The 21,164-nt window shown below is 40.5% G+C and overlaps 1 protein-coding gene and 1 long non-coding RNA gene across 5 annotated transcripts; one reads left to right on the top strand and one right to left on the bottom strand.

Moving 5' to 3' along the window:
- The first annotated feature begins 899 nt into the window (after window positions 1–899).
- LOC5568452 (UDP-xylose and UDP-N-acetylglucosamine transporter) lies at window positions 900–17,753 on the top strand. 4 transcript variants are annotated; one of them, XM_001652236.2, is made up of 3 exons: window positions 900–1,094; window positions 1,635–1,839; window positions 16,210–17,753. In XM_001652236.2, exons 2-3 carry the CDS (start codon window positions 1,763–1,765, stop codon window positions 17,150–17,152), a joined length of 1,020 nt encoding a protein of 339 aa, XP_001652286.1. In that variant the 5' UTR covers window positions 900–1,094; window positions 1,635–1,762; the 3' UTR covers window positions 17,153–17,753. The 4 variants fall into 4 exon arrangements, with proteins under 4 accessions (XP_001652286.1, XP_001652285.1, XP_021706577.1 ...); XM_001652235.2 differs by having other exon boundaries at window positions 1,632–1,839; XM_021850885.1 differs by lacking the exon at window positions 900–1,094 and adding an exon at window positions 1,242–1,355 and having other exon boundaries at window positions 1,632–1,839.
- LOC110678266 lies at window positions 12,841–16,203 on the bottom strand. Its single transcript, XR_002501474.1, has 2 exons — window positions 13,697–16,203; window positions 12,841–13,635 (listed from the first exon to the last, which is right to left on the bottom strand). It is a non-coding gene; the product is annotated as an uncharacterized LOC110678266 (long non-coding RNA).
- Window positions 17,754–21,164: the final 3,411 nt, after the last annotated feature.

Genomic DNA, 21,164 nt, shown 5'->3' with positions numbered 1-21,164 from the left:
CTGGACCACTGTGCAATGGTATTTTAAGAGGCAGCGGAGAATGTTCCGAAACGTGTTTTATTCAAGCGCAAAAATCGCGCAGGCGAAAGTTCCAATGAAACTAACCTCACATATCCTAGTTTTCCAACCTCAAACTAGTGCTCCTACCAGCCGGATCTCAATTTTTATGAAAGGAGTGCAATAATACAAAAAACGAACGTATGTAGAACAAAGAGAATGGATATTCCTACCTTTTCAGCCTAACTGTTTCACTGTTACCCGTCTTATATCAGGAAAATAAAACATTTTCCCCCCAGCGGTATGGGATGGATGCGTGAAAAATCAAATCTCTCATCATCTGACTAGTTGCGCTACCTAAGTATAGATGGCTAACAGTATGTTGCGTTTCGCGCTTGGAGGCCTATGTAATCAGCAATATTTCTATTGGATTCTGCAATGGATATGGCTACTCAAAAAGATTTGAATCCAAGACAATTTTACGCCTAAATGCATACTTCTGGCAGTGTTTTCATTAAATCCACCACTTGGGCTAGGTATCAAGCAATGTCATATATAACAGGTCCGGCTCTTAGTATGTGTTTGCTTGTATTAGTCACGAAAAAGATGTAAACAAACGATCAGCTGATGGTGACGACAAGGTTGCGAAAAATTTTGTTCGCAGTTTTCTCAACGTGACGTCATCTTCGGCTGCATCGTGAACTTTCGGCTTGCCGAAGTTAGCATTGCACAACTACCACTTCAAAACTGATGTTATCACAAATACTGATTTGATGTTCGCCCGCACCTCTAAATACCCCACATCGGGTATCAAGCCTTCTCTTTCTAAATAGAACACAAACACTCAAACGTATATTTTGTTTACTGCAAACCTCAAACACTGGTAGTGCGTTTTTGAATGAAGCAGTCTCTGATCGTTCCTGCTGATGTGAGTGTCCGCATGATAAAACGTCAAACTCTCTTCTCAAACTCAATGAACACCACATAGATGCGGGCAGACAAACGCAATCTAACACATTCAATTTCGGTGTGCTACTTGACATTCGCGTTTTCGGTTCATGCTTTCATCGGCAGTACGGTTTTGTTCGTTGACCTAGGTGAGTACGAATCTTGCTTCTGGTGCCAAAATTATAGTGTGGGAAGATTCTATTTCAGTGTGATTAGTGATTGTTGGTTGTGTTTGTAAGTGCCTCCTCCAAAATTGGCAATTAGCAATGCAACAAAAATGAAATCTGTCTGAATGAATCGGATGACTGTCATCAATGCAATCATCTGTTCGTACTCTGTTGATGCGAAAGTGTATAATAGCAAAGTTGCTGTGAAATCGCATTCAGCGAACGACGTTCTGTTATCAAGACGTAAGAATGACTTGGCAATCGTAGCCTTTCGTTTGTCATGGCATCGATAAGTGAAAAATTTCGACTATTACACAAGCCGTTATCTAGTTTGAGACAAACCCGAATGTCGATTCAAACAGGGTTTTCCCTCTATTGTGGCGAGTGACAATTTAAAAGACCAATACCGATGACCCAAAAAAGAATCGCCCATCGACTCTGTAGCATTAGTAAAATTAACTTGAACTTGAAATTAAGAAATCGTTTGTTTTTTTCTCTTTTCGTGGTCTTGCATCATAGTAGGCCTCGCGTATACGCACGGCCATAAGCGCGCAGTAGGCTCAGAGTGCTGAACGCACAGTCGACGACGGAACAGTGACGACAGGTGGATTTTGGGTACGCACTTCCGTCATATCGAAAACAACACCAAGATGAGTGCCGCACTGGCGATTGTTATGGTCTTCGTGGGATGCTGCAGCAATGTGGTGTTCCTGGAGCTGCTAGTCAAGTAAGTATTGCTTGATATAATGATTTTAATGCACACAGTTGTCGTTTTTGCTGAGTAATGCCTTGGGGCTGGAGAGGCGGTATAAGCACGTGCGAAAAGTATTTGCTTTGTAATGATGATAAGACTGATGGATGAGAAGTACCGTACAGATGCCTATTTCATGCAGCTTCAATTTTTATGACACTAAAGGGAAAGCTGTGTCCGACGCTAATTAATCTCGGACCCTAAAGTATTTCATAGGATTACATCAAACATCAGTTTCGTGGTTGCGCAGGACATATGGAATGGATCTGCTGAGAGATTAACTCAGGAAAAACACCGATCAAAAGGATGAGTATAAGCTTCTTGATGAATGACGGTGATCTTACTTGGAGGAACTTATGTAAAGTGGTGCTCAAGCCAGATTCTGGATCGCGTAAACACTTGGCAGAAACTTGTTTCTTATTTGTGAGGCAGTTCTAAAAGAACATCATCACCAATGTAATGGCGTATGGATTCTTGAAATAAGAGCTATTGATCCACTGATGGAGGAGCTCAACTTGATGTTAATGAGCAGCGCAGATGCCATAATAACAAATCAAATATCGTTAACAACAAAAGGGCTGGCTATATGCATTGAAGAAGGATAAATTGTAATTTCAATCACGAAATCAACAACGGAAGCCTAAATTGACCCTTAAATAAGGAAAAATACAAACATTACAGTGAATTTGAATCAAGAAATAATGGACGAGTTTTGATAAACTGCTATGCGATTCACACAATATTTTCGTATGGTACAAAAGTTCAGCTGAACGATTCTATTGAGGTGATAAAACCGATCTCTAAACAGTCCAAGATCTTTTCGTGTCGGAAATGATGAATGAATCCTGAAAAGGCATGGAAAGCTCTCAGTTGATAACTTTGGAATTCCTCATATTACAAGCTGAGATAAAGACTGATCTTGCATTAGTTTAAGAACATCAGAGTGAAGAAAGAAATGTAACTATCATTTGATTTGGAAAAGGCTTGACAGTCATTATGGATTGATGGGCCAAATTAAAATGTCAGATCTGGACATATCAATGTGAGATGATTGAAAGGTGGAAGCAAAACCTTCTTTAACACTTGTGATGCACGAAAAACAGAAGAATGAAACCGATAGCGCATATGTCATATTAATATAAATTATGAATTTCAATCACATTGATCCGGAATACGCTGATCAAAAAAACTATAAGAAATAACACTGTTACCGAATTGGCATTAGCTTATAAGGAATATCCCGAGCTAAAACATGAAAACTCGCTTGTTCTAAAATGTAATATTATCTCTATCATCCATCATGTTTCGATAGAAATTATATCAGTTACGGACACTCGATAATAACGAAGAATGTTATTGTTCCAACCTGTATCTTTGATAAACAAAAACAAAAATGCGAAGAACTCTGTCGGATACGAATAGAATGAGATAATCGATTACAAACACTTTTCAGAAGGCAGAATGATTGACTGGAATCATTGACAGCAGGGTCGTGACAACTATCTAGGTTCAATTCAAAATCTTTCCAGGACACACCAAGAATTCCAGAGCAATCCGTTCCCGCTTGAATGATATTGGAAGCAAAACCAATCATAATATCCATGATGGAAACAACATTTTCTACGGTGACAGAGGGCACGATTGGCTTATCAGATAGATCGGGCTCGAGACATCCAGTCTACTATCAATCGTTGCAGTTGTGCATAGACTGATTATATCGGAAAGAAAATTTCTGGATTCAAAAAGCGAATCCTTGGAGGATTCTCGATACCAATGCTTGCAAAATTCTGGAAGCAAATCCACCTAAGATTCTGGTAGGGAATTTTGCAAGACAACGGAAGTAAACCCCTTTCAAAATGAATCGTCACAAAAAAACTTGATAATTCTTTTAGGATTCTGAAGGTAAATCCTTTTACGGGTTGCAGAAGCGAACACTAAAAATTCTGAGAAATGTTCAGAATTCTAGAAACAATCCGATGCAGTATTTTTTATGCAAATTCTGGAAGCGAATCGATAAAGATTTTATATATCAATCTTTCTGAGAATCAGGAAGCGATGCCCTTGAAGATTTTGAAAATGAATCCTTTCAGAGTTGTGGATAAGAATTTTTCCAGGATTCTTAGTTCGAATTCATATAAATTTCTGGAAGCGAATTTGTTCAAGATAATTGAAATCAATCTTTGCCTAACCCAAGCAACATTTAGTGTAAATGTAAACATTCTCGAAGCTTCCTTTTAAGGTAGTGCTTCGTGAAGCCCAAGCAGGACAGTTCGGTTTTGCGTCGTCCGATAGATTTTGCTCACGGTTTCGCGCGTTTTTTCGTCGAAAAATTTTCTGTCCATTTTAATATACAGTTATATAAGAAAACAATTTTACATTCAGAAATGGTATAGTGAAAAGTGAAAAATGAAAAAGTGATTTGTTTGATTTGTGTCCTCAGTACTGTTGGATTTTGGCTGCCCTAAGTTCACCGAACCATCCGGAAGTGACAGGCAACACATAAATTTAGAGAATCAATCCGGTGAGTTTGTTCCAGTATGATACTTTTTCTTTTGTGAGCCTTCCGGATCGTTTTTGTCCGCGTCGTGGAACTTCTGATCGTTTCTTGAACGGAAAATGTTATTTTCGGAGTTTGATAATTATGTTCAGATTGCGCATTCTGTCCGGGCGGGTGTTACGCAACTAACAATCGGTTGTGGATGCTTTTTAACCGTTCGATGACCCTGGAGGGATCGATTCTGCTTTTCGTATAATTTTGAGCAGAAAAACCGACTGTGTTATCCTAGGGTGTTTAGTTCGAACGCGTTTCCTTTCGTTTTTCGATTATCTAAAAATACAGTACCACCCAGTACAGTTTTTCAATGGGCACAGTACAGTTTTTCAATAGGCGTGATTTTTTTTTACGCGTATCGTTATTTTATACAATCCGATGACCCTGGAGGGATCGGTTTTGCTTTTTACTGGTTATTGAGCAAAATTATTACTGCACAATCGACAAGCATTTCGCGAAATACTATTTATACTATAAATAAGCTATTGTTTTCTCTTTTGATTGCCGGCATTCAAAAGATTAATTTGAAAACGCTTAAACAACAAATATTTATGGTCTATCGCCAGCTTTCTAGGCGAATCCTGACAATATACCTTCCCCAACCTCCAACTCCGTAGCACTTATGAGGGTGTCGCTGAGTCGGTGGCCTCTCATTAGGTAAGTGCTACATCAACATTTCCTTCCCCTATCCCAAGTTACGGTAAAGATGGGCGTGGCCGGGAATAGCGATATTCATGCTTTTAGTATTCTTGTTTATGATTTGAACAAGGTATACTCCCCTGCCTTGTTCTTGAAAGTAGTCAGGATGAGATTATTAAAAAGAAACATAAATATTGCTAGTCTCCAATCTACGAAGTATACCGTAACTACGCTAACGCTAACGCTAACATTCTCGAAGCTTCCTTTTAAGCTTCTATGGAAGTTGGAAGCGGATACTTCCAGAATGCTCCATGATAAACCCTCCAAAAAAGGAAACGAATATTTCTAGAGTTCGGAAAGTGCGTATTCTTTCAAGCTTCTGGGAGAAAACCTTCCTGAGTTCTAGGACCGAATCTTTTATATACTTTACTAATTTTTTACAGCATACTGGAAGTCTTTTCTAGTATGTTTTTAAAATAAATCGTTGCACGCCTATTTATCATTATTAAATTCATGTTTATTTTTCTACTTTTGGTTTAACATCGAAATTTAATTTTAGGAGATTGACCAGAGTGGTCCTTCATCTTTGATTTTTGATGGTTTTGTACTAGTTTTGGATTAAAATTGGTTTTACCCTAGTTATTAAATTGGCCTTATTGGCTCTGGTAGTTTTTGAATAAATAATTTTATAACCTAACTACTATTTACAAGACTACATTAAAATTTGATAACCTTGGGGGGACGAGGTCCCGGATAACCTGCTGGCCAGATTGGTGGCAGCGAGCCCTGAATTTATCGATCGAGTCACCAAAGCGCTCCTCTAATGTTTTTATCTCGGCCAGACGGTGGACCTCGGTTGTCCTCTTTCTCGGATCATCCGGTGGAAAATATTTTGGGTCCTCTGGAGCCTCAGATGGTGGGTTTTGGCGCAATTCTCCCAGATTGGTACGCCGTATTCAATTACTGGAAAAATGACCTTGTAAACAGCAAGCTTGTTCTTCATAGACAAGGTTGACTTTCGGTTGGGAGAGGAAGGATCCTTCCCAGGTTTCCTGATGGGGATGACTTTTGCTTAGAGGGTCTTGTTTCCCGGACTCGAAAAAATCCCGGGATACGGGATTTTATTTTAAAAAATCCCGGGATTTCCCGGGATCCCGGGACAAAAATTAAATGCTACCAAAATGACTATAAAACGGTCGGAGCAGGCGTTGAAGCAATGTTTAATTTTATAGAGCAGTTTCATAAAAACCGAACCTGTTTTTGAAGGTTAAGTCAAATCAAAATAGGCAAAAACAATGTTCTCTTAGATTTAATTCATCAACCTATCGGCAGTTGAAGTCAATGGGCATTTATGAAACTTAATTTGAAACGAAATTCAAACGTGATGCATAATGTATAGATGCAGGTGATACCAGTCACTCCGAAATTTAACCAAAATTGTTTTCATTCTTGTGTAATATGGAATCTTCATGCTTTTTAATTATTAGCCACAGGCATGTTAGTCCTGGAAAAGTGTAAGGTACACTGGGCAAACTAAAACGGTTACGGTAAGATAAAATGGCAGCCAAAAAATTTTAATATGATGAAAAGTTCAACCATCAAAGCATTTTTTGACGAATAGAACAAACTGCAGAAAACCCTACTACAGTTTATTGAAAATTACGTTACTGACATATCAGAAAAAAAGTATAAGCATAAGTACACCTCAATAAATACGCTTACTGAGTTAGCTAAATACAATAACTTGAATACATTCTTGCTCCAACGGTCACCAGAAAAAAACATGCAGCTTGTTTTGTGCTATTATAAGAAAATTATACAACAATATTTTCTAGTTCAATATACATTTTCGGGAAATCCCGGGATTTACGAAAATATCCCGGGATTCGGGATTTTTTAGATCCCGGGATTTCCCGGGATTTTTATCCCGGGATTCCCGGGACAAGACCCTCTATTTGCTGACTTCCACGATGAGGGGAAGTAGCTAAGTCGGAGGCACTGATTGACAATCAGTGCCACATGTTGGTAGAACTGGAGACTCAATTGCTTGAGCTTGTTCAGGATGTAGTCGAAACCTGGGGCCTTCATGTTTTTAGATGATTTGATATAGGCCAGCAATTCGTCAGCTGTGATCTCCAACTCCTCCGAGAAGTCCTTGGGGGATCGGTGTAGGTTAGCTGCATGTTTGGAAACAGCAGCTTCGTGTGGGCTAGGAATGTCTAGCTCTAGGTTGTGGGAACTGGCGAAATGTCGACCTATCTCAGCAGCCTTCTCCGCAGGGGTTACCAAGCGATCCTTAGAGTCAGTGTTGTCTAATGAGATCAACGGTGGAATTGGTCTGGGTTTGGTTTTTAAAAGTTTGCTCAATCTGGGAGAGAGCGGATCTTTCCGGGAAAATCATCGTTCCTGAGGTCCACCATTCTGGGCTTGATTATTTTGGATATGTGATTAACTTCGCTTTTTAACGCAGGCAGACCAGTGCGCATCTGAGCATCTGGCACATGCTGCTCTCGGGCCACGGAGATGGCCTCTTCGACGCTCTGCAGCTGCCGGTCGATATCTTCCACGGACGCCAGAGAAGCCTCGTATTTAATGTTGGCGTCGACACACCGCTGGAATTGGCCCCAGTCGACACGGTGGTAGTTGCGCCGGGTGACCCGATGCTGGTTGACCAGGGAACTTCTGCCATCACCGGGTAGTGGTCTGAGCTGAGGTCCTGGTGAACGACTAGTTGGGAGATGTTGCCGTCCATGTTGGTCAGGAAGACATCGATGGTTGAGTGGGCCCCGGACCGGCTCAGGCGGGTGGGTGAATCCGGGCTCAGGATGGTGTAGTGGCCTTCCTCCAGGTCCTGTTGCAGGATGAGGCCATTCCTGTTTCGCCGGGGGTTTCCCCAGGTCTCGTGCCTTGCATTCAGGTCGCCAGCCGGGATGAACTGCCCCTGCCGCGGTGTTAGCTTGCTTTAGGGCTGCCGATGTTCCGTCGTTGATGTTGGGCAGTACGCTGCGATGATCGCAATTGGGCCGATGGAGGTTTCCACCAGAACACCAACAGTCTCGATGATTTGCAGCTGGAAGCTCGGCAGCAGGGTGCAGTTTACGTTCCTCCGCAGAGCAATCGCAACGCCTTCTTCTTCGGATCCGCACCGGTCAAGCCGCACGAGCCGGAAGTCGGGGATGAAGACGTTAACTTCCGGCTTGAGGTGCGTCTCCGTGATCACGGCAATATCGATGTCTTCCTGGTCCTGGACAGCTCTCGGTTTTTGCTCCGGAGGGAGCAAGCGTTCCAGTTGAGGTTCTTGGTGATGGCCTCACGGGCCATATTTTGCGAGGAAGGCAATACCACCGAGTTGGCGGCGTTGATTTGCTCCGACTTGGAACGGCAGGCTCACAGTTGTGGAAACAAGTCCCTGGTGTACTCCAACATTTGCTCCGGTGTGTACAGGGAGCCGTCATCAGAGGGAGGAGTGCCGAGGGCACTGCGTCCAGGATTCCCCCATCCAGGAGGGGACGCATTCTGCACTGGAGGAGCGGCGGCGGCGGCCGCGAGGCGATGCTGAACGGAGGGGGCCGGCTGGCGGGATGCCTGCCGGTGGGTTGGTGGAAGCGGTGGCAGTTTGGGCACCTGGTAGCGTGGCGTCGGAAAGTGCTCCTCAGTCAGCGGTGGGGGTGGTCTGCGCTGGCGTTGCTTCTTGGCGGATGCTTGCTGGCGGATTGCCAGGAACTCCGATCGTTTGGGACAATTACGGCTGCTGCCCTCGTGGTTTACACCGCAGTTGGCACACTTCGGTACGGTGCCCTCCATTGGCTGACATGTCGTCGTGGCGTGCGCGCCGGCACATTTGCCACAGCGCGGCTTTATATGGCAGTTTCGTGTCCCGTGACCGAGAGCGAGGCAGTTTCCACACTGCGTCACGTCTCTCTTTTTCGGGCGGTAGTGCTCTCATTCAACGACGATGTTGAAGAGCGCTCTCACCCTCGTCATGTCCGCCATGGTGGTGGACTTCTTCTCCAGATGGACCAGGTAAAGCTGGTCCCGATGTCGTGCTCGCCGGATGGGGAACACGTTTGTCGGCTTCAGTCCTGTCATCTCATCGACGATGGCCTCCGGGGTGTATTCCGGGAGCCCTCGGACGAGAACCTTCATCGGCTTGCTACCGGGGGAGTCGTGGATGTAAAATTCCACCCCCTTTGCCTTCAGCAGCTTGCCGGCCTTGTCGAAATCGGCGCTGGAGACCTGATGTTGTTGGCCGCTATTTCGGACCGCCGTGAACAGGGGGGGGACCTTCGCGCTCTGGAGGGCTTGGTCCACAGACACGTTTCGGCGCGCTTGTCTGCCCGTTGTCGGCCAGCGGGGCAGGGAGCGAGGCGGAATCCGCCTTCTGTTTTCGATTGCGACCCATCACTATGAGCCGCGGTTGGACTGCTGCTGCTTGCTGCAGGGAGACTTTCTCGCTAGCCACACCAAGCAGGTATGCTAGCGCCGGGGACCAGTCGCGGGAACGGGAAATCGCGGAGTGGTACACTTGGCACACGAATGAATTCGAACTTGTGTTAGCAACTCAAAAACACGACCGTTCAGAACGGCAGTTAGATTCAGAATTACACGCCTATGAAAGCGAATCGTATCAGGAGTTTTAGAACGAATTCCTTTAAAAATGTGGAAATAAATCTTTTCAAGAGTCTGACAGCAAACCTAGATTCAGAAATTTATACTTTTTCTTGAGAGCCTTTTTCGATTCTGGCAAAGTGTCTCTTCAGAATAATAGAACGAATTCCTACAGGGTTCTGGAAGCGATAATCCTTTTAAGATTATCTAAGTAAATCTCTTCAAAATTAGATTTCGTTTAAACAAAAATGAGCGAATCCCGTTAGAATAACTTTTACAAGATTCTGGATGGTAATCCCTGCTGAATTTTGGAAACGGCTCTTTCCATGAGTCTGGAAGCGAATTTCTCCAAGATTTCTGCATGATTCTCCAAGCGAATTTTTCTAAAATTCTGGAAGCGAATCCTTGCATGGTTTTGTAAGCACTAACGATTCTAAAAGTTAATCTTTTCAGAATACGGGAACAATATTTTGTGAGCAACTCCTTGCAAGTTTCAGGAAGCGATATTTTTCGATATTTTGGAAGTAAACGCTTCCCAGCCAACAAATGTGTTCACATAACAGAAATCCAACTTAACAAAGGGGTCATGCACAAATTACGTCAAGCCCCGAGGGGGAGAGGGGGTCAAGCAAAGCGTGACAAGCCTTACAAAAAATTCTGAGGACTCATACAAAAAACGTGACAGAGGGGGGGGAGTGTCAAAATAGTTGAAATTTAGCGTGACATAATTTGCGTACCATCCCAAAGTGAACGCTGAAATGGAATAAAAAGATTGTTTAAAATGCATAGAATCCCTCTATTCGTACTAATATGGAGGCCGTACACGTACATCAAAGAAATTCAATGTGGTAAATACAACTTAAGACGAATACGTTTGGTGCTCTCTATGATTTCGTACGTAATATTGTTTTGCATTTTATATGACTTTGCTCTAACAAACAAACAAAAATTTTACACAGATAAAATGAGTAGCCCCCATGCAATAATCTTCAGATCGCTAATCATATACGCTACCATTGTGCAGTTCAGTCACTATTGAATGGCACGGATATTTGGCAAATATAAATCCAACAAAATAGCTCAACTGCACGTAGGTACTTCTACCTCATCCATACTGCCACCCATGTTCAAGATAATTTGTTGTTGGTACATTTCGTAAATACATTAGTTACTCAAATGCTAAAAACTGCTAGAACACAATAAACTTTATTGAATAAAGTTATCGCTACCCAAGTAACCAGTAAGCACCATAATGCGGCACGGTAACAGCATTATATGCGCATATAGGGTAATCATTTGATGCATGTCAGTTTTATATACGCATATAATGCTATTATAATGCCAGAAAAGGCGAAATAGCGTGCCATTATAGTGCCAAGATATAACCGTGCTTCTCTGCACCACTAATGCTGATATAAGACCACGTGAGAAACGTCAGTTGTTTTCGCCAGGTTTTTAGGGCGAATATTTTGTGCTTTCGCGTACGCAGCCAGAAAGCTTTCGCGTATGCGGCCAAGCAACTGGTACACGAGGTAAATAAATGAATGAATGAAACCGGAAACCTCTAATAGTATGAATGTGATAAAATGATACAGATAGTACTTCTCCGTATCAGACATATTCGTTTTGGTAGTTTTCATCCTTTTGAGGACTTGCAATTGCCACTTATTGATCCTCGTTTTATGATGATGAAATTCCTCATTTTGCGTCTCGAACCTGCGACACCCGCATTGTTGAGTTGTTGTCCTGCTCATTTGCTCCTACGGCCACATAAGATGAATAGTATTGGAAAGAAAAGTGACCAATTTAAACCATCACTTTTCCCCTTTATAAAACCTGCAATTGTAGTAGTGAGAAGATTTATGTTTGACTCCCTCTTACCACTATATGCAAACACAAAGCACGTGGTATATCTGTCAAAACACTGGATGGCATTTAAACATGCCCTGTATTCGAATATAAAGCCAATATAGTGCTTATTTAATGCCTGTATGCATCAGGCTTAGAAGCGTTAATGATGCTGTAATAGGGTTTCTATGCAGCGGAAGTGCTGTTATAAGGTGTGTAAGCATTTGTGGTGCTATTATAATGCATGTACGCATCTATGATGATGATTAAGGGCTTATTATTAGTGCTTATGGTTACTAGGGATAATTCTTCAAAAAATGATATTAAATTGAAAATGCATGAATTCTCTATTTGCACAAAAATGTTAGCCTCCATTCAATTTAGACAATTCATCATGGTCAATACAATTCCAAACAATTTGATTTAGCGTTTACAGTAACCAACGTGTATGACAGTGTGTTGCAGTTTATATGACTTCATTTTTACAAACATTGCAAAGTAATATAAAAAGTGTTCTTATTAGACATTAAAAAGCTGGAGGATCTTTTTCTGTGTTATTTAATATATTCAACGAATAAAGGTAGGCAACCTAGTATGCTGCTGTAACAGCACTATTAGACTGGGAAACAAATACGGTCCGATTTGTGACCTCAGTTGCTCCTCCAGTAGGGTAAAAGCACTATATTTCGACCCATGAAACCAGCATATGAGTGAAAAACTCCCAAAAACCCTGCAAAAAAGCATCAACTAATATTCAAATTTGGCAGTCGAATAAAAAAACATTTGTTTGTTCATGTATAACTTATTTGTTCATGTATAACTTTTATTAGATGATATTTCATTGCATTTTTTGTATTTTTATAGATTAATGACTTTATCTTTTTGTGCTAGTTTTCGACCCACTGTTTTATTTTTCGACCCATACATGTGCTAATTTTCGACCTGTACCAGATTGAAACAATATAGCGGGTATATTGTATGAAAAAAACTTGAAACTGTTGAATATTCTTCGATGATTTTTCTTTTAGAATTTCATTCCAGTGGAAACAGTGTATGCTTCCCTTTTCCGTAACGAACTTTATGATAAGCAGTTCAAAAGTTATTTTCTGATAAATCTATGGACGGCTCCTGAATACCATAAATACTGGTTTTGTATCCCTGTCACATCCTTTGAAGATATTGAATGTTAAACGTTTCGTCAATAGTCTAACAGTTTGTTTGTGGAATTGCGTGATTAAGTTGTGAACTACGATATCATAATTTAAGAAGAAAATAACCATCATCGTTTTACTTTTTTTTTTGCTCAAAATTAAAGCAATGTTCAATGAGTGTTTTTTTTTCATTTTTGATGATTGCTGATGATTGAATGATGGATTCTTGATCCTTATGTACAACCTGTACGACCAAGGAAAAGCGACATTCATGAACACTGATCGGTTTTTCTACCATTTTAACGGTTTTACGTGGATCAAACTACATTATATTCTACTGTTGCGATAGGATATAGTACAGCAATGGGATATTGTCATTTAAACATGTAAAACCATTTTGTTTAAAACATTTATTTCATTTCATTATTTAATAGTTCAAGTAAAAACTCAAATTCTTCTTTTATCTCTCGACTTTGACTGCTTTTTTAGGCTTTGACTTTTATTTTATGGGTCATTTCGGTACATTGTTTCCTTTTTTTTCACTACAACTTTTACTCGAATCGTTTTGTTTCAGCATGGTCTTGTTTCTTCATTTCGGATTCTCTCTTCAACTCCTTTCTAAGAATATTGCGATATTATTTATCTTGCTCTATCAATTCACCTGGATGGTTGTCTTTAAAATAGTTTTGCCTTTCAGCAGTATCAAGAAACCCTTCAACATGCTCCAACATTTAGTTACGTTTCACTAACCATCCCCGTCGCTGACTGCCGAATATCAACTCTTCAAATTCCGTCTCCTCCTCCATTGTGATCGGTCCAGGACGAATAACGGACTGATAGATATTTCTTCGCCAATCTTGAATTGAACATGTATATGAAATTTCGTAATTCCATAATCGAGTTCTTGTTGACTACCTTAGATGCTATTTGCTGGATGTCGGCTTCTGCGTAGACTTGTCTGTACTTTTCTGGGCGCTATAATATGTTAATCCATATAACTTTGATGAAATTGAATCAAGATCAGTATTTTTCTTACCGTTTTGGTTAAAAACCGTTGAAGCAAGAAATTCAACTCCACGAAAGAACAACCACCACTATGAACGATGTTTACTTATGATGAAGGGTCGAAAACTAAAACACATCACCTGCTGAAAGCATGGCATGCTTTTTCGACCGGTCGAAAATTGAAACCTGGTGTTTCAATTTTCGAACAATTTCAAACGCGTAATAAAATTTATTTTCGCTGATAGATGCACAAAATTAATTACAATTTGCTTAAATTTTATCAGGTTTCACCAAACTTTATCGATTAGGCATCTCTTTGATCAGTTTTTATACCGATTTGAGCCTTTTCAATATTTGACGAATATTCATCAATGGAAGAAAAAGGACTGATTCAGACACAAGAAAATCAGGATTTATCGATTTAGGATTAAAACTCCGTTATATAGATGCAATTTTTATTGGATCATGATAGATATAACAACAATGGCATATTCCAGTGATTTATAAATGTTTGAAAATTTCAAATAGTAGTTAAAATAACGTTTGTTTTATCAATGGGTCGAAAATTAGCACTGGGTCGAAAATTAGATCATTTACCCTACATCAATTTCGAAGTGAAGTAATTATTAAAGCAGCTGAACAGAAATGCTTATACAAAGTTATTTCATTGTGTTTCTGTAAGATTTTCATGTTTCAACATCCAGTATATCAATTAATTCATGAACAGGTGCCGGTCTGTGTCTGGTTCTGAGATGAATCCGACGATGTGTAATCTCCCCCAGTATGATTTTATATTTACATGAGATGAACTCATATCTAATATCACATTGAAGTTTACATTAAAATCAAATCAAGTAAAGAAGGAATCGTAAGGGAATGACAATATGATGTTACATATTTTGTCAAACGGAATTTGAATTTGATAAGATTCTGATTCTAATAAAATTCTAATCAGATCAAATTACTGGCTTAATAAACAATTTCAATCAATTAAATTCTGCATCATATCCAATTCCAACTTAAACTTTGTACAATTTTATATTACCTTTCTTATATAATCTCTGGTTTGCTGGGTTACAGGATCCTAATCGTTGCTGGAATCTTGAGACAAACCTTTCTTCTAGACGCATTTTTCCCGAGTTGTGGAAGGGTACTCTGGAGGTTCCTCTATGGTTCTGGAGGCGAATCAGTTTGAGATTCTGTAAACCAATCCATGAAATACTCTAAAAGTGAATCCTTGCAAGATACTAGAAATGAATCCTTTCAGTTTTCTGGAAATTCAATTTCTGAAAAGAAATAAAGTCGAAATCTGACAGGATTTTAGAAACGAATCGTTACATAATTCTTGAATCGAATCTTTGAAGGATTCATCATATGAATTATTACATGGCTCTGGACACAAAACGTTGCAAAAATTTGCTGGATACTGAATGCTTCTATTCTGGAAGCAATTCTTTTCAGGATTCCATGATTCTGGAGGCGAATCATTGCAGTACTCTGTAAACTAATTTTTGTAGGGTTCTGGAAGATTCTTCATGCAATTATCTTCATGATTCTGAAAGCAAATCTTTTCGGGATTCCTGAAGCAAGACTTAACGAGTCCTTTCAAGATTCTGTAAGCGAATCCCTAGCTTTCTGAAAGCGTTTTTTTCATTATTCTTGAGGCGAATCGTTTCAGGATTCTGTTAACCAATACTGAAAGCAAATGCTTTCAAGATTCTAGAAACGCATTCTTTCATGATTCTAAATGAATATCTTTGCAGATTTTTGGAAATCAACCATTCCACGGCTCTAGAATCGATTTCTTCTATGATTTTGCTTGTAAACTTTTTGAAGATTCACATTTTGCAAAATCATGATAGCAAATCTCTACAGAATTCTGGAAGAGAAGCTGCAGGATGTTGGTAGTATGGTTTCAGAACACGAATAAAAACATGACTCTACAAGCGAATCCTTACAGGATTCAGGAAGCGAATTCTTCCGTGATTCGCAAGTAAACCCTTTCAGTACTCTATAAGCGAATACTTGAAGGTTTCAGGAAGAAAATTCTTCCATGATTCTGGGATCAAATGTTTTCAGGATTCTATAAGCGAATTTCATCAAAAGTGAATCCTTTCTGGAATCCTCAAGAAACCTTTTCTAGATTGTTGAACCTAATCTTTGAAGGACTCTGAAAGGAAATCTTTACAGGGTCAGAATCGATTTTTTTTTCAAGATTCTGAAAGTGAATCTATGAATTTGTCCATGATTTAGGAAACGAATACTTTCAGGATATTGATAATGCTTTCGTTTATGGTTCTAAATGGCGATCATTGCAGGCTTCTGGAAGCGAATCGTTGCATAATGTTTGTAGTGAAAATGAAATCAATCATTAAATATCAAGTAATGCATTTTTTTAGCTAAAAGACAATAACCACTATGAACTCCACGTCAAAAATATGGACAAACTGGAATAGGCAAATTTCATCGTCGTATTTTCCGCTACCGTTTGATGCCATGTAAATAGACTCTAATCAATATTCCCTTCCTCTTTCCTCTCCGTAGGGTCGATCCCGGTTCGGGCAACCTAATCACTTTCCTGCAGTTCCTTTTCATCGCACTGGAGGGTTTCATCAATACGTCCAAATGTGGCACCGTCAAGCCGCGGATCGGCCTTCGGGACTACACCATCCTGGTGGCGATGTTCTTCGTGGCCAGCGTGTGCAACAACTATGCTTTCGATTTCAACATACCGATGCCATTGCACATGATCTTCCGGGCAGGATCGTTGATAGCCAACATGATCATGGGAATCGTTATCTTGCGCAAGCGATATGCTTTTTCAAAATACCTTTCGGTGGGAATGATCTCCGCGGGAATTGTGATATGTACCATAATCTCCGGTAAGGAAGTCAAGAGTACCCAAACAATGATTACCGAAGAGGAAGAGGACCCGATGACCGTGTTCTTCTGGTGGGCGCTGGGCATTGCGCTGCTGACGCTAGCCCTTTTCGTCTCCGCTCGGATGGGAATCTACCAGGAAGTGCTGTACAAACGTTACGGAAAACACCCGAAGGAAGCCCTGTTCTACACGCATCTGCTGCCGTTGCCATTCTTCCTGCTCCTGACCACTAACATCTGGGATCATATCAAGATAGCCAACGCCAGTGAGTTGTACGAACTGCCGATCGTGAACATCGGAGTTCCAATCATGTGGGTGTACCTGTTGGGTAACGTACTGACGCAGTACCTCTGCATCAGTTCCGTGTACGTTCTGACGACGGAGTGCACTTCGTTGACCGTGACGCTGGTCGTAACGCTTCGCAAGTTCGTCTCGCTCCTGTTCTCTATCGTATACTTCAGCAATCCGTTCACCATCTACCATTGGATCGGAACGATACTGGTCTTCACGGGAACGATAATTTTCACCGAAGTGGTCGACAAAGTGCGACAAGCGATAGCCCCGTCGAAACAAGCCGTGGCAGTTGGAGACAAAAAGGCGAACTAAAAATGGCGGTTTGTGATCAACAGAAGCTGCAGATGCTTATACCGTTTGCAATGGTGCTCCCTAAGGGATTGTTCAGGGTTGTTTTTTTCCGAATTTTACGAGTGTAACAAACACCCTATTTTTAAATATTTCACTCGACTTCTGCCTTTGCAAAAATGGATAGCAATAATTTGAACCACGCACGGATTGTTTGAAGTTAAGTTTCCAATTTTCAAACCAAAATGACGAATGTCTAGGAGAAGTGATAGCTACATGATGGAAGTTAGAAGAGAACCATATACAAAATGCAATTGCAAATTGCGCTCAACCTAGAAGAATTAGAAGATGAACAGATGGCTTAGGAATATTACTTTCTAAAATAAGTGGTAAATTACGTTTACCTGTTGATAAGGGACTCACTTCACAAATACGAATCACTATAGGCTACCCAGGTCGAACGATATCCACTTACTTTTAACTCACATACAGCTTACCATGGTGCTCAGCTGAAGGGCATCATACCTCGTTGAGAACGAAGGGCAATAGCCTGGCCAGTTTCAGTAGTATTCATCGTATCGTACACAAAGTGTTGAACTAGACCAATAAAACATTATTTCCATAATCGTATATTAGTTTCATTCGAAAGATATGTGCTACAAAACAACATTTCCTTACATATAAATTCATATAGTTGTTTTATTTATCTATTTACTACTTGAGGTCATTACACGGTCTATGGTGTGTTTGTTCCTCGCTGCTGATACGGCTTTTAGCTTCTGGCGACATTTTCCATGTCTGTCACACTTTATCAAATCAGTCTACACCGTTGACCAATTCCAATATGTAGGACTTCGATGTAAACTGTTCGACACAGCAGTTCACAGCAGAACAATCGTCGTACCTCAACAACGGGTATGCAGTGGCTTCTAAACGTGCAGAGAATCATCGTAGACATGGAAACAAAGATTACGCAAACCTGGGAGGGAGAAACCAATACAAAATTTCTGTACGTCATAGTGAGCCGGGATTCCGCTGTCACGAACTGTCACTGTGAGTCCAGATCTCAAACATTGGACTAACATGGGAAAAGCGCGTAACTGATTGAAACACAATTTCGCATTTCATCAAAAGTGATAAAAATTGAATGAAAATCAATTCATGCACATAATGCAAGTAATGTCACGTGAGCACCTTTCAACTGATTGAATATGAAGCATTGAAAACGCATCGTTTTACTTTTTCCATTGAAAACTAATATTTAGTGCATAGAAAACTGTGGCCCTTTTTCCATGTTTTCCATGTTGAAAGTACACAACAAAAGAAAACTAGCGGTTTTCTCCAAGCCTGCCTTGATTGTTGTTGGCAAGCTGGAGTTATCTTGCAGTTCAAACAAACGTTGTTCTATGTTTCGTGTGTAGTATCGGTGCCTCCCTCCCAGACGCAAACCATCGTCCAAGAAGACAAGACAAGTCAGCATGACAGACCAAATGAGACAAGGAATCTAACAAAAAACTGGAGGAGAAACTAGTTTTCTGCACTGAGGCAAAATACTTAGGTTTTCCATAAATCAAGACTTATAAAGCAACCAAATTATGGTTTCATTGCACGCTTAAACATTTCGAAAATGGGATCATAAGTTTCATAAGTGAGAGCTATGAATTCTTTAACAACAATTATATGAAACAATTATCATAGCAATCGCTAGAAGAACTACTCCGCTTTCGATGTTGGCTACAAGTTAATCGAAAACAGATCACATGTTATCAAAACATGTCACTTTTTGAGCACGCCTGAAATGAAAGTCGAATAATATTATCGATTGATAATTCGAATAAATCTAATATCATTGCGATTATTACCGAGTTTCATTGATTGACTTATGAAATTATTACTGAAATACTTTACCAAAATCATAAGTTAAACATAAAAATTTCAACAATAATCTGGTGGTGCCAAATCATAATTGTTCCTTGAGAAATTATTAAGTATTTTTGCCTCACTGTACATGAAAGTTAAAAAAGGATCATAGCAAAATGGGTTACGACGAACAAAAAGGCGTAGATCATTGCGGAAGACTGATTCCTAAATGATAAGTCAAGAAATTTCAGAGTATGCTGAAGCTCTTGTCCACTGAATCGGATAAAAATATCAAGACGGTCTCCCAGAAACTATAGGAGTAAGGACACATCTTCTCGAGGACTGGTTATTACCACACGGGACAGATGCAGCATGGAAAGGAAGGATCAGGACGTATGAAAAAGATGTCATTTGTGAGGCGCAGAACAATGTGAAACAAAATGATAAGCGGAGATTTTACGAAACTAGTGAAGCCGTGCGGACATAAACAGCGCCGATTAGTCTTGTGCAATGATCTCACCTATACTTGCTGATAGACAGAACCATGATAGCTGCCACGTGGAAAAAACACTTTGAAGCTGCCTCTGCTGTACGTAGGAAACGTCTTCATTCGACTCGGTCTGGGGCTGCCCGTCGCCAGCCACGCATTCTGCAAAGGTTCCGCAGATCGTCTTCAGTTCGGTCGACCCATCTTGCTCACTGAGAGAAACATCGTCTTGTGCTGGTCGGATTACTTTCGAGAACCATTTTCACCGTGTTGTTATCCGACATTCAGATGGACTCCCACCAGCTGGTGCAATTCATGGTTCATCCGCCTTCTTCATGTTCTGTCTTCTATCTACACTCTGCCATAGATGGTCCGCAAAAACACCAAGGGCGCTTGGATCCTCTGCACGTAGGGTCCATGTTTCGATCCCATAGAGGTCCGGTCTAGTCAGCGTCTTGTAGATGGTAAACTTCGTGCGATGGCGAACTTAGCTCGATCGAAGAGTTCTACGTAGTCCAAAATAGGCATCGTTTCCAGCAACCCAAGTACACGAATTCTCCGACCACCTCGATTCCATCACCATTAATATGAACTCGAGGTAGGGAGCCACAACCTTTCCGTAACCCACATCGCTCGCTTCATCGTCGCCTTGATCAATCTTATCAATTTGTCCGGGAAACCGTATTTGTGCATAATCTGCCATAGCTGAATAAGATAATGTAGTGTCCACACTTGGTTCACACCAAACCATTAGCGAATCAGAGAACAGATCAACCACCAGTAACGATGGAAAAACTGTGGAGTCTCGGACGCTCATACTTAGAATATTATGCCGAAGTTCGGCTTTTGGAAACCGAGAACCACACAGCCGACCGCTCGGCAATCAATCAACTGATAAACTTGGTTTACGAAAAAGCTTTTTTTTTGTACGTTTAACTGAAAATCTCGGTATGAGCTAAACTGAAATATCAGCATATAATCAGAACAATTTTGTTACCGAGAAGTTTATTGAACGCATTTGTTATTTATTCTCATCATGAGAGTTTGAGCTAAGTTTCAATAGGAACATACGAATTTGAGATTTCATTCTACATAATTTTCAATCATTTCGACGATATTTCGGTTATTGAAATTGACATGCCATTGGAAATCCTTCTACGCAGTCCACAATTATTTTGCGACAGATGAAAAAAGTTATAGAAGCATTTAAAACTGCAATTTAAGCGCAAAAATGTTTGCTTTGGTTAGGAAAATATTTTCAGTATAATTTTAAGCCGGTCGTCTCGTTTTCCCTCAAAATCCGTTCTTTTTATGTCCATACAGGTAATTTTTTAGAATGTAATGCAGTTGATGTCTAGGAAAAGATGATCAACCGTCCTTACCTAAAACATTTTAATCTCTAACCTCGATCAAACCTCGATTTTTATGGTTCAATATAGCCAACAATATACACACTCAGTTGAGCTCGGCTAATTTTCATTCTTTTACCGAGATCCGCACAGCCGAGCGGTCAGCAACTGAATTTTAACTGATATTTCAGCAAAAAATCTAGTTTGTTTATAGCAGCACCTTCGGGTGCCGCTGACATCAAACGTCAGTTTTGCTGAGATGTCAGCAAACGAACTTTAACCGAGATTCGCACAGCTGATTTCGGCATTCTGATTTAAGTGTGTATATAACACTGTGGAA

This window comes from Aedes aegypti, chromosome 3, assembly GCF_002204515.2.
Source record: "Aedes aegypti strain LVP_AGWG chromosome 3, AaegL5.0 Primary Assembly, whole genome shotgun sequence".
In the NCBI taxonomy this organism is placed as follows: domain Eukaryota; kingdom Metazoa; phylum Arthropoda; class Insecta; order Diptera; family Culicidae; genus Aedes; species Aedes aegypti.
Note: the sequence above shows the minus strand (reverse complement) of the source record. Positions and strands in the feature narration are given on the sequence as shown.